We start from the raw sequence: 13,635 nt of genomic DNA, 5'->3' as shown, positions 1-13,635 counted from the left end.
CCAATGTTGCCTCAGATGTCCCCGAAATGCATTCTCTTCCCTTCATTCCAATCACCTTTGACTCATTACTTTAGTACTTGCTGGTTTCTTGCCTATGTAACTACATTTCATGAAGCCTACCAGGTTTCTAGTTTCTCCTCTACAAATACACTCTCCATATTATCACCAGAGTAATCTAAAATTAAAAGCCTGCAATAGATTGTCATTCAGGTCTGCTAAAGGGAATAAAACTATACTTAGGGCTCACTAACTGCTTGCTAGGCACAATGCTAAAGCTGAATAAGCCAATACCTGCTCTCAAGGAGTTCCCAATCTCTTAAAGTGGGACTGACATGTAAAGGGATACTTTTGATACTTTTGGTGAACAATGTTATATAGAGGGAAACAGAGGAAGAAAATTTGTCAGGAAGCCTTGCTAAATAATAATTAAGAAGTCTGAAGAGCTGACTGAAATTAGCCAAGCATTGACATACAAAGGGCTGCCAGGCAGATGAAACAGCACAGCAGAGACACACACACTGGAATTACCAGGCTCAGTATAGGAACTGCTGCAAACCTTTCTGTGTCATTCCAGGTTTAATTCTGAAAGGTAGTATAGGGAAATCGTGTCTCAGAGAGGGGGAAAAAGGGCAGTGGTAGGTTATAGGATATCCCCCAAAGTTATCTATATCTTAATTTCCAAGATATGTGAATATTAAGTTTCACAGCAATGGGGAATTAAGATTGCTGATGGAATTGAGGTTGCTAATCAACTGACCTTGAAATAAAGAAATTGCCCTGGGTCATTTAGATGGGCCCAGAATAATCAAAAGATTTTTAATTATGGGAGAGGGAAACAGAGGTCTGAGTCAGAGGGAGATCTGATGATGCTACACACTGGGTTTGAAGTGGGGGGGAAAGGAAGCTTTGAGAAGCCAGAAAGAGCAAGGGCATAGATTGTGCCCTACAGACTCCAGAAAAATGCAGCCTTGCCAAAACCTTGATTTCAGCACAATGAGATTCATTTCAGACTACTGACCTCAATTATTGTAAGAGAATACTTTTGTGTTGTTTTAAGCCACTAAGATTGTGGTCATTTGTTACAGCGGCAGTAAGAAACTAACACAGGGACCAAGCCCCAGAGCCTGTTATATGCTGTGTGTTGTCTTCCTGGGAGAAATTAGTTTAATGCAGGGTAGAGGAGTGGTATCAAAGATCAATTTAAAAGAAGGATTGTTGGGAACAAATGGTGGTAGGGAGATGTTTGTTGTAAGGCTATGGCAATCACACAGACCAAAAGAGAAAAGAAAAAAAACTGGGAGAGTACTATAAAAATAGATAAGAGTGAACCAATTAATTTCAGTGATAAAATCAGGATTTAGAGATCAAATGAATGTGGGAAATAAGGGGCAAGTATTTAGGAACATTGCTTAATTTCTGACTTGGGAAGATACTGCTAATGTCACCGGGAAAATGCAGGAAAAATAGGGCCTTTGTTTTGTTCTGTTGTGGTGGAGGGTGTTGTGGTGGGTTGAGGTTTGACTACACTGAAGTTGAGATGATCGTGACACATCCCTGTGGAGACCTGGCAGTGGACTGCATCCCAAGGTCAGATTTCAAATTCAGGAGCCCTAAGCCTATGAGTAGTATCAAAACAAATAGAGCAGATCTAAAGGAGCATTTATGGCTTAAGAAACTGCCTCTGGGGACACTCTCTAATAGTAATTTTAATTCTTCTTTAATCTTCGAATTAAAAAATGTTATTATCCACAAGGCTGTTGTCAAGTTTAAATATGGTATTTAGCACAGTGTCTGGAGTTAGTAACTTCTCCACCAATGGTAGGCATTATTACTAAATGGCCCAGAAATAACAGAGAACAACTGGGTTAAAGACTAAGGGGCTAAATGAAAATTCCTGAAATCAGGTGCAGTCTCTCCCTTCAATGTGCTCACAGTCTACTTAGTTCCTTGAAGAAAGCATTATATTTTACCCACCACTGAATCTCCAGTGCCCAACTCAAAGACTGACCCAAACAAGTCAGGTACTTCATACATTTTGGCTTAAAGGCTGAGAGGAGAAAGAGGGATACAGGAGAAAGCAAGGTAGGCAGACAGGAGGCAGTGGAAGAGAGAAAAGAGCTAGAAGAAAAGTGGAAGACTATAGGAGGTGGCTGAGAGGAAGGCAATGAGCCTATAGGAAGCCAGTGAAAGTTATGTAAGATCTGGAGTGGGAAGAGGTTGAGGGGACCTGGGATAGGATGTGGTCATAGTGCCTAGGAGGGGCACAGGTAGAAAGGCCTCTGGCCCTAGAATGGATGGTGCAATCACTTTTGGAATGAATGAATGAATGAATGAATGAATGAATGAATGAATGAATGAATGAATTCACTGATTTATGGAACCATAGGTCTTTGGAGGCCTGGAGAAATAAGCTTTACATGTTGAGATTTTTGGTTTGACCGTTGATTTCAGAGAGAAACGATATTTAGACTGTGAGTCTCTCAGGTCAGGGCCCTAGGACTGGTATACCCAACTTGAGGCTCTCAAACCTCAAGCGTGAGGGGCCAGCCTTCTGAAGGCTCCACCTTTTGGGGCTCCGCGTTCGAACCTGGAACGCCACGGGGGCGGGGCCTCGGGGACACTGGGGTACTGGCCATTCCCTGTCCGGGCCGGACAAGGGAGGAAGAGGGGCCTGTGCCCACCATGGACCTATACCTCAGCGCCTGCTCCAAGGCTGCCAGTGTTGCCGCCACCAAGACAGCCACCAGTAGCGTGGCCGACGGCAGCCAGCAGTGTGGAGATGTGAGTGGCAAGAGTCCTGGCGTCCTTGGCTTCAGTGGGATGGGGCAAGGAGAGCCAGACCAGCTCCCTTGGTTTCTAACCGTCGCTCTCAGAGCGCCCTCGTGCGGCGCAGCAGGTAGTGGTGGCCACAACTGCCTGGTGACCAGACCTGAGGTCTTCGGGCTGTTGGCCAGGGTGGGCCCCTTCAACCCTGAATGTATGGCTCTTTGGTTCCCTTGGTTAAAGTAGTTGTAGATCATCCTAAACTAAGTAAATAAAACCTAAAAGGAAAGAAAAAACTCTCCGATTGTACCCGACAGGGCGTGCACAAAACCCACTTTCCAGGGATCGGAGCGGCTGAACTACTGGATCTGCCTCTTGGGGTCAAGCTGCCCATGATCCCAGGGAGCAATACTTTATTCTATACGACGAAGTTAAGTGAAAAGGTAATTTTTGGCTTAGCGTTGGTCACCTTTGCCCATTTCTATGTGCTGTTAAAGTCCGGCGCTACATTATACAAAATTCATTAAGGGAATGTGTATTAGCAGGCAGAGCAAAACAAAACAAAATAAAACAAAGAACAATCAAACCCACATCTACACCAAGGTATTGTTCAGGATTTATGCCAAGCAACTTCGTCTAGTACGACTTGCACAGAATCATGGGCTAGAAAGTTTAGATTCTTAGTTCTCTCTTAATTGAGGGAAACATTTTAACTTTTTTTTATAATAACACTTAAAATTTACCTATTTGGTGAGATTTCATTTACTTAGAAGTAAATGTTTGGTTTACTTCTAAGTGGAAAATTATTTGTGCTGCATGACATTTATGTTAGGATTTTAACCAATAATAACTTAACCAAAATTTTCATTACAGAAACTTCTGAATGATTTTATTTTGAGTGAATTTCTATTCCATACACAGAAGTGAGGAAAAATGGAACTGAAATGAGTTGACATGTTTAGGCACTCTAACCTCATTTTAATGGAAGAAGACTCTGCCTCCCTAAAGAAACTCCACGATTTGCCCCAACCTTGCTATCCAGTCTTAACCCCAGCCCAGAGCCTCCGCTTCCTCCAGTTGGATTCTTCTAGATGTTCTCTCACATGCCATGTTAGAGTTGCTGTGCCTTGACTCACCTTGCCCCCCAACCTGGCATACCTCCCCTTTCCTCTCCTCAATCTATGATTTTCAGCCAGCTTCAAGATTCTTTCTGAACCACCATAGACCCCAAGCTTATATTTCTTTAAAATTTACATTGCCCCCAGTTTGGGTAATTTTACTCAACACGACAATTCTATAATTATAATTTTATAACTTAAATTATACTGGGCTATAGTGTGTACATCCCTCAAACCCTTTCATGTTTTCAGTCCTCAGCACTACTCCCACCCTCCAACCTTCCCAGCCCTTGACTCAATAACTAACCCTGAAGGAGCGTCAGTACATTCTTTTGGAATGGTTTCTTTAGATTAATGTTGCAAAAAGTTCTACAAGGAAGAGTTCTAAGTGATCCCCTTACCCTTCTATGCTCTGTGATGTCAGAAATTGGTAGGGCTCCTTGATATTTGATACTTGCCTAATTAACATGTTTCTTAAAGTAAGTTCTGCTTCTGGAAAAAATACTCATTTTTAAAAACAAGTCTGGTCCTCTGGAATAGAGCAAGCTAACTAAAAACATGTCTACCTCATACAATTTAACTGAGTCAAACCCACATAAACTAGCTTTCCTGAAGAATGTTTGAAATCTGTATCACTCCTTTGAAACCTGTGTCCAAAACTGTATCTTTCTTTCCTCTGTTTCCTCAGATATATTGTTTGCTGTATTACCATTTTCTCTGTTGAATATTAATTCACTTGTCAGCTACTTTTTGAAAAGATGTTCCCTCTGTTCTTTATTACTTTCATTCCCTCAACTTGCCTTCATTTACTTATAGTTAGGCTCTATACCATCTCCTTGAAGACTGAGTTTATGAGAGTGTTCCCTTTCTTTCAGTAAAAGCTCTCACTGAAGTAATGCTGTATATTTACACTTTTAGAGGTTTTTTAAAAATGGAAACAAAGCAGTTATTTTAATTGACAACAAAAGGGTTACTCTGGCTCCACTGAATGGATTTGTTTAAAAATGTTCTTTGTTCATAGGTCAGTAGCCCAGGTTCGATCTTGAGAAACAGTTCATCACAGTTGAAAGTCAATATCTTAAAGGAGTCAACAGCTAAATGTCAATGTCTAGAAGAAACACTCACTCCAATTCTTGATTCATGTCAGTGTCTAAAAGAAACAAAGTCTAGTCCTTACTGGTTGCTGCATATCTGGTCTCACTGAATTTAGGGCATTGCCCTATAGAATTCCTTTCTTTGCCGTCTCAGGGAAGCACTGGTATTAAGGAATTATACTTTAAGATTTAGGCTCCTTGGAAGGGATGAAAGCCTGGTGTTAAGCAAGAATACAGAAACTTTCCAAGGAGTTCCCTTGGAAATGGAAATGGGAATAGGAATGGAAAAGGGAAAGCTAGCATCCTGTCAGGTTTCATCAATCTGCCTCTTTGCCCACGTATAAAGCATCCTCCCACCTACCTTAATGGACTTCTTTTTAGGATCCACCCAGCCAGGCTCCTCAGAATTTGACTCAACCCAGCTACTGCCAGACCGAACAGCAGAGAGGTCACACAGTGGTACCTGCAGACAAGTCGGGACTGGGGGGTCTTACGCTTTGAACTGGATGCCTGCGAACCGGGTTTGCCACATCTCCCACATCTTCCAGTCGCCTTTCACTTGAGCCAGTTCCTGCTTTGACACTACTTTGGACTAAAACTTCTGTGTTTTTTGGCAAAATAAAAAACTTAAACAAAAATAATGTAAAGACATTAGGACAATATCCATTCTTACTTCTATCCTCCCCTTTTCCCATTTCACAGGTCCTCCCTTAATGCATTAACACCATCCTGCTATTGAAAAATGGACTAAGAACTCACTCACACCACACACACACACACACACACACACACAAACCCATTTTTTTAATGTTTAGTTTACAGGTGAACTTAAATAACCAAGATGTTTTCTCTAAAGTAACAGATATAGAAACATGACTATTAGCTGATAGTTTCCTTCTTTTATATGTTAATGGCTATTGCACATGGTTGTATTTGGTCTTTGCAGATATGGAAAAATTGCAATTTCTATCAATATCCTTTATAACTGGTTCTTCAATATATTGAACTTTATAATTTAGATTTTGAATTTTTTCCTGACTATAACATTCAGAGATTGTTAGTTTTCTTGTATTAGATAAGATCCCAAGATACGGAAACGATTTAATCTATCATTATTAATATCTGAGTTCTTCTATTTTTGAAAAATTTGTTTCCATGAATCTTGAAAAAAGGTTTTCCATTTTTCTTCATTTTCAGAATATTGAGGTATAATATTCATAATTAATATTATTTCTATACCCTTGGAAAGCAGTGCCTTGACCTGGAAGTGGGAGGAGGGAAAATGGAGGACTTTAGTATTAACTTTATACATTTAAACAAATTTTATCTTATTTTATTTTATTTTCCTCACTTCCTTCCTTCTCTGGCTTAGGGCCAGGTACTGATAGAGATCAGTGGAGAAATTGAGTGAGGATGGGTTTTTAGATTAATTCAGATCAATGGAGGAAAATTAGGAATAAGCAATTGGCATTCACTAATCCAAATCTCTCTGTTGCTGGTTTTCTCCACTTCCAATTCTTCTTGCATGATTTATTTTTAATGGACATTCTAGGTATTTTAATAGGTTGATATTTAAAAGTGAAATTCATTAATTTTATATTTGTTATATTTTTAAATCTACGTTTGCAGCTTTTTCGACCTTCTTATGATTTTAACCTGAGTGATCCTTATTGTCGACTTTTGGGAAACCAATATAAAAGTCTCCATGATCCACACTTAAGAGCATACCACACACGCAAAGATATCCTGAGGAGATTGAAGAAAGGTGGCTACATCACCAGCAATAATAAAGTGGGTTGAAGATTACTTCCTTTTAATTACTGAAGACTTCCAAGACTTGATATAAGCTTGCTTCTATACCTCACAGGGGTAGCGGTGGGGTTTCACCTTTAACTTGGCCCTGAGAAATACTTAATGGGAAATTCTATAAATTACTTAATATTTTAGGTCAAGAGAAGTCAGATAAAAGTTGTTTCTAAATGATACTACTTCTTCCACCTTTGTTATTTATAATATCAAAAGATGATTACCAAATAATTTGAGGAGGTAAAGACAATTTCCCATTGGTGTCATAGTTCTCTGTCTGTGGCCAAAGATACTATATGCTTGTCAAGGGTTATATTCTATTGAATTTTTTCAAAAGTTGAGACAAAATAAAAACACAGCAAAATAAAAACACTGCAAATGCTCATTGAACATAAGAAAGCTGTATGGTCTAATTTGTGTTGAATATTATTGTTAGTTGGTATCTCATTTAATAACTCCAATTGTATGTACTGAATTTATAAATCATATTAATAAAGTAATGAGATTTAGAATAGAATTTCCTATTGTTTAACAATTATAGAGAGATACTACTTACAAAATTGTTAGAAATCTATTACTAAAATGTTATCAAATTGTATATTATTACTGTATTTTTCTTTAAAGTGATTGCTATAATTTTTAAATGTTTGTATTTATACTTTCTATTTTTTTTAGATTGTATGTAACTTGAGGGAATTGAATAAATACAGGCAATATCTTACCAGTTTAAAAATAGACTTTGAAAGAAACTATATAAGAGAACAAGTAAGTTAAATACTTAACTTTGGTTTTTAACATAGGGTTTGGAAGAAAAGTTTGTATAAAAAGTATTTTTTCATAATATTTTTACCTTTAATTTGACAAACCAATTAAATATTTTTTTGCTAATGACAATTAAGAACAGGAATAGATACTAATTTGAGGTTGCTATATTAGGCCAAGCAAAGGAAAGGGGCTAGGTCATCTATCAATATGCCAGTAGCAGTTAGCATAATTTAGTAACTAAATTGCTACTCTAATGTGTTCATTCTGTCTGAGCTGGGGCCAATAGCAAGAGTCTGTTGTGGTCACAAAATTTTTAAACTGGAACCCAAAACAACTTGAGTAACAGGAAAGGATCAGTGTAAATAGTTATAACATCCTATGAGTGACTCAAAGAACATGTACACTGTGTGTTTGTACCCACACCCATGTCACCCAGTAAAATATTATAAAGGTAAAGAGGAATGATTAAGTGTAGAGTGAGTGAGTATAAACAGTGATTTCCTTTCCATTTTTAACTCAGAATTAATGAGTGTGATTATATGTGTATGCACACACACATCCATGAGCGAATTCAGTTTTATGGTCAAGAGGGTTGAATAAAAACTAGAAAGGTATAACCCTGGCTGGTGTGGCTCAGTGGGTTGAGCACTGGCCTGCAAACCAAAAGGTTTCTGGTTCAATTTCCAATCAGGGCACATGCCTGGGTTGTGGGCCAGGCCCCCAGTTGGGGGTGTGGATATGAGAGGCAACTGATCAATGTTTCTCTCTCACATTGATGATTCTCTCCTTCCCTCCCTCCCTTCCCTTTCTCAAAAAGTAAATACATAAAAGCTTTTAAAAATTAGAAAGGTATATGTGTACTTTAATAAATTTATGTTCTTAGGTTGAGAGAGAAGCATAGAAATGAGAATGGTTTACCTATCCCTTTAAGTGTTCTATATTTTTCCCTATTTCCTCTCTGTGTCTAGAGTTTTTTCTGTCCTCCTTTCATATTTTTATTTAATTTTTTCAGAATGAATGGAAATGTATGATAAGATATTTATCTTTCATTTTCAGAGAGAGAAATCTTTACTTTGGTTCAGTTACCCATGTCGGTAATGGATTCAAAATAAATTTCAATGCAGTTAAACAAAATTAACTATTTAGAATATACAAGAATTTTACTAAACACTAATTATAAAAAGACATAGCAAAGGGCAGCTTTATTTCTGGTAAATTAAAAAAATATTATATACACGTGCACACACAGAGATATATGTATATATATGACACACACTTTTTTTAATAGAAAATGCTTGCAAGACAACTTAAAAAACTACAAGAAAACAATCAAATGCCTGCACATTCTGATGTTGCACAGTTCCAAAACTGGTTGTTACAAGAAGACACCCAATCTTTTAAGGACCAGGAGCGATTAATAAGACACAGGTAAGATTGAAGTTATTGTATATTTTATGTATACATGTAGGCTCAAATAAGTTGGAAAAATACTAGAAAGAGTTGGAGTTAGGAATTTTTTTAAGAACTAGACACTATATAGTGTCTAGTTCTACTATTGCCCTCAGTAGAAGAGAAAGGGAGACCAAGGGGCACAGAGATTGGAAGCTTTGATGGCAAGGGGAGGAAGAGAAATTTCCATGAGAGGTGACTGGGTTTCTTGGGAGTCCCTGAGGTAACATGAAATCCTTACTAGTTGGAAATGGAGAAAAAGTATCTTTCAGCACAAGCCTCTAACAATAGCTTCTATGATTCATCTTTAAAAGGTGAGAGCATTAAATTTGAGGAATTTAGTGCAAAGTCAAAAATGGAAGTTTGATAAAACTGTTTCTAATACCAGTATAAATACGCACTGTCCCTAAAAGAAAATGCATAAGCTTTATAGATATCACCTACTCATATTCAGCTATTACTGTTCTGTAGTCAAGCTCATATCTTAGGAGGTGAAGGGATAAAGGGATACTATAGTTCTTTTTCCTCTTCCTCTTTCCTCCTTCATTAAGGTGAGGGATTGGGTTTCACACCTGCCTTTTATATTCCATGATTTCATTTTGTGGTAGATGCATGATGCATAGTGATGTACCAGAGACTCAGACTGTAGATGGGAGGTTTGTTCAAGGCTTTGTAAATCACAGGGTACCCGGGATACACCTTTTTCTTAGGAAATTTAAATGTTTTTTGTTTCTAGATGTGAAGTCAATTTTTCAGTTGTTTAAAACTTCTTTGCCAGCTCATATCCATAAACCCAATGAGTTATGAATAATTAATGTGCACTTTTTTAATATGTCTATACCATATTTTAGCATTGTATTGGCCATAAGAACAGATACTTATATGGTAGGGAGATATGTATAATAAAATATGGTGAGAGCTAGTTTACAAGTCCATGAACAGAAGTGATAGAAAACTGTAAAATTCCTATAGTTCAAGAGCTAAAAAGTTGGCAAGGAAGTGGTTTGGGCAAGCCAAAGCAGCTGATGTCACTGCAGGGGAAACCCCCAGTTCCCCCTCACTTGCATTTGCACTTTCATTTAGGTATTTGGATATGATAAGCCGGGAGCTAGAACAACGTGAGCGCGCCGCAGAAGAGCAGCGCCTGCTCCAGATGGACCGAGAAGAAAGACGACAGCGGGAACAGACAAGAAGAAAACTTAATCTTCGCAGAAAAATTGAAGAGGTGAGGAGGTACATTTAAAATTTAAGAGAAAAATGGTGCACACTATTTTATTTGTAAATAATTTTAGCTGTCTCTCATACTTCTTAAAGTCACTTAAGGCCTAAATAACTTATGCTTATTAATCTTTCTTCACAGCTATAATACACAAGTTGTTACATAAAATAATGAGGCTGACACCATAAACTATATATGTGAGTCAATATTGGCTTTTAAAGAGATGATTGTGAAAGTTGCTAGACACCATTTAACTCCCCTATAGCCCCAGATGTGAGGAGTATACTTTTTAAAATTTAGCTTTCATAAAAAACAACCATGCCAACAGTAACCATGCCTGCATTCCTAATAGAAATGCAGTAAGGAAAGCCTATTTGAAAGCCAATGTATGATGTACATTATACTTGACCTGATTTCTGTCAGGCTGGTGACTTGTTTTGCTCATTGGTGATGGGCAAAATACAAAGGTTTACTCTAAACCTTAAGCATAGTAACATTGTGTTCTCTAGGAATGGAAGGCAAAGGAAATGTTACTTCTGAGTAAGATTGGAGAAGACGTTAAAAGAGAAGCTAGGATAGAGGAACAACGGCGCAGAAGCAGAGAAGAGAGTGACAAGAAGGTAGCTTTAACTTTAACCTCTAATTTGGGCTGTTAGAGGAGAGGCTTTTGTTAGTTTTGATTTTTGAAAGTACACAATATAAGATGGCACTGGATCAAATCCCCCAAATGATATGTACTGTACAAAATGGAGAGTTATGAAAATTTTACTATATTTGGTCCATATTATGTTCTGGCTATAATGTGAAAAGAACTGCCCTATTATTAGATATCACTATCTTTGACTTTATCTTAAACCATAAACTGTACTTGTAATTCCTATAAAAAAACATGACATAATTAATTTTTTCTTAGAATCAGAATTGCTTGAAAAGAGTTCTCAATTTTTATCCACCAATTTTTAGAGTTAGTGTTTTTAATTTTAAATGATACACAATATTTTATGATTTAGAGTCTAAATATGTATCTAAAGAGAGAAATTGTCTATAATCCCATCACTACCACATGAACTTACTGGCACACACATGTACACACATGCACATGTGCAGAGTATTTCTACAAATGTTTGCATACTACAAAATAAATAAATTCATGTTATACCTTATGGGCTTTTTTATAGATTGCTTTTTCACTTAATTAAATATCAATGACAACATATCCATCAAAAATCATTTAAATAACTTGCTTTGGTAGTTTATTTTTGACAAACCTAGAGATAACTGTAAGATTTATATAATTTGGTCATATTTATATATACTGCTATGTTAAAACTTTTTTAATACTGGAAATTCAAATATGTGTAGTATGATAATCTTTTAATTTACTTTTGTCATACATGTACCTTTTGCTATTTCAGGAACTCACTGCTCATATGGCAAGTTCAGTTTATTCCAACTTATTTTAATTATTATTTTTTTAAAACAAGGAGCTTTTTAAAAAGATTTTATTTATTTATTTGTAGAGAAGACAAAGGAGGGAGAAAGAGAGGAAGAGAAACATCAATGTGTGGTTGCCTCTCACACACCACCTACCGGGGACCTGGCCCGCAACCCAGGCACATGCCCTGACTGGGAATTGAAACTGTGACTCTTTGGTTCGCAGGTTGGCACTCAATCCACTGAGTGACGCCAGCCAGGACAAATCATTATTTTCTAATATTGAAATTTTCACCACTTTTTTGAGAGAGATTTCTCTCCAAGATGGTGGGGTTTTTTCTTTGTTTGTTTGTTTTTTGCCTTCAGACCTCTCTGAAAGTATCTTTGTTTTGAAAGAGCAACAGAATGCTCCAGGTTTCCCCTTAATTTTTTTCCTAACACTAATTCCTATTCAATGGGCCCTCACTAATTGTAGTGAAAACTAATGCAGTAGATACATGTTGGCACTAGGAGTACCCGTTACACATGACCACTGGTGGCAGGCCTGGTAACACCATAGACTGTTCAAGCTGTGTTAATGGCTAAGCTATTTGAAGTATTAGTATTTCCAACAGAGTATTCTAAATTGTCTTTTTAAAATCATATTTTAATACAAGATGCTTTAATTCATTTGTGTGTGTTTCAGAAAATTTTTATATATTTTTCTTTCAGATTTGACATTACATATACTTTACTCCAAGCGAGCTTAAATTAGTTACATAAGTCTTTAAATTATTTTTGCATTTGCATCTTTGCCAAAAATAAGTTGTGTCAGTCTATTTTTGAACTCTTATTTTACTCTAATTTGTCTGACTTACTGTCCTGGTTGTTGTATCTTTAGTAATTCTTTAAATAAGTAGTACTGTAAAGGCATGTAGGTCCCACTGCCTGCTGCTTCAAAAGCCAGTATTTGAGAGACAGGTGCTGATGTAAAGGCAAGTAGTTTATTCAATTGCCAACTCTCTGGAAAAGGAGAGACTCTTATTTCAAAGCTCATTTCTCTGGGTAGATGCGGGACTTTTGTCTCAAAGTCCATCTCCACAATCCAGTGTTGGCAGAGATCTTTATAAGAGGGAGAGGGGAAGCAGAACAGAGATCAAAAGAGAGGGTCAAAAAGTTCTCTATTAGCAGACAAGCACAGTCCATTCTGATAAGGCAAGTGATGGTCCAGTGTGCATCATCCTGGTTTGTCATCCTGGCTTCATATCATCCTGGATCCACAGTTGAAAGTTAACAAGTCCCCAGAGCTGGAATGACTGAAGGTCTGAGCTGGTATCTTTTGTAGTCCCTAGGATTCTTACACAAACATGTTGTTTATCTATAAGCTACATATTAGTCAGAGTCAGCACTTAGAGACACAATGTCAAGAGAATGGTGGAGTGGGTTACATCATATAGTCTATAAATAAATCGGAAACTGGACTACTCCCCTGAATATATACAGTGAAGTAAACTGCATCTTTGTGTTAAATGTGTATATTCACCATGTTTGGCCACAAATGGAAATTCACCCCTTAGTGTCCTCTCATATTTGTACTCAGAGTGACCTTACAAGTCACAAGACAGGAATGACTGTTGATTTCCAATGAACTATTATATTATAAATATTTATTTTGCATTTCTCAGTAGCAAGTTGATGTTAACCAATATATTTTCTGTGATGTTTTAGAAACAAGCCCTTTTAGAGAAAAAAATGGCTTATCATATACAAAAAATGCAAGAAAATGGCTTTAAAAGAGACGAGATGGAAAAAAGTACATATGACTACAGAGGACAGGATGAAACACATTGTGAATGTAAGAACATTGTAGCTGACATGGCTCTGTAGAAAGTACTTTTTACATACTTATCTAAAAATTATTTTGTAAAACTTTGTTTACTTATTCTCGCTCTACTTGCTTTATACCAGTAATAGTGCTAGGCATTTCCCTATTGCAGTTCAAGCTGAA

The 13,635-nt window shown here is 37.1% G+C and overlaps 1 protein-coding gene across 1 annotated transcript in view; it reads left to right on the top strand.

Annotated features, from left to right (window-relative positions):
• The first annotated feature begins 2,682 nt into the window (after positions 1 to 2,682).
• FSIP2 (fibrous sheath interacting protein 2) overlaps positions 2,683 to 13,635 on the top strand; it is a 70,555-nt gene continuing 59,602 nt past the window's right edge. Inside the window, exons 1-8 of the mRNA XM_045832134.1 lie at positions 2,683 to 2,781; positions 3,081 to 3,206; positions 6,605 to 6,766; positions 7,457 to 7,546; positions 8,835 to 8,974; positions 10,079 to 10,220; positions 10,724 to 10,834; positions 13,356 to 13,476. Of these exons, the coding sequence (XP_045688090.1) occupies positions 2,683 to 2,781; positions 3,081 to 3,206; positions 6,605 to 6,766; positions 7,457 to 7,546; positions 8,835 to 8,974; positions 10,079 to 10,220; positions 10,724 to 10,834; positions 13,356 to 13,476 (991 nt within the window). The remainder of the gene's footprint in view (positions 2,782 to 3,080; positions 3,207 to 6,604; positions 6,767 to 7,456; positions 7,547 to 8,834; positions 8,975 to 10,078; positions 10,221 to 10,723; positions 10,835 to 13,355; positions 13,477 to 13,635) is intronic.

The sequence above is a fragment of the Phyllostomus hastatus genome, unplaced genomic scaffold (genome assembly GCF_019186645.2).
Source record: "Phyllostomus hastatus isolate PE091 unplaced genomic scaffold, TTU_PhHast_1.1 phas_contig_1, whole genome shotgun sequence".
NCBI lineage: Eukaryota > Metazoa > Chordata > Mammalia > Chiroptera > Phyllostomidae > Phyllostomus > Phyllostomus hastatus.
The sequence above is the reverse complement of the archived record's forward strand: the minus strand, read 5'-3'. Positions and strand labels throughout refer to the sequence as shown.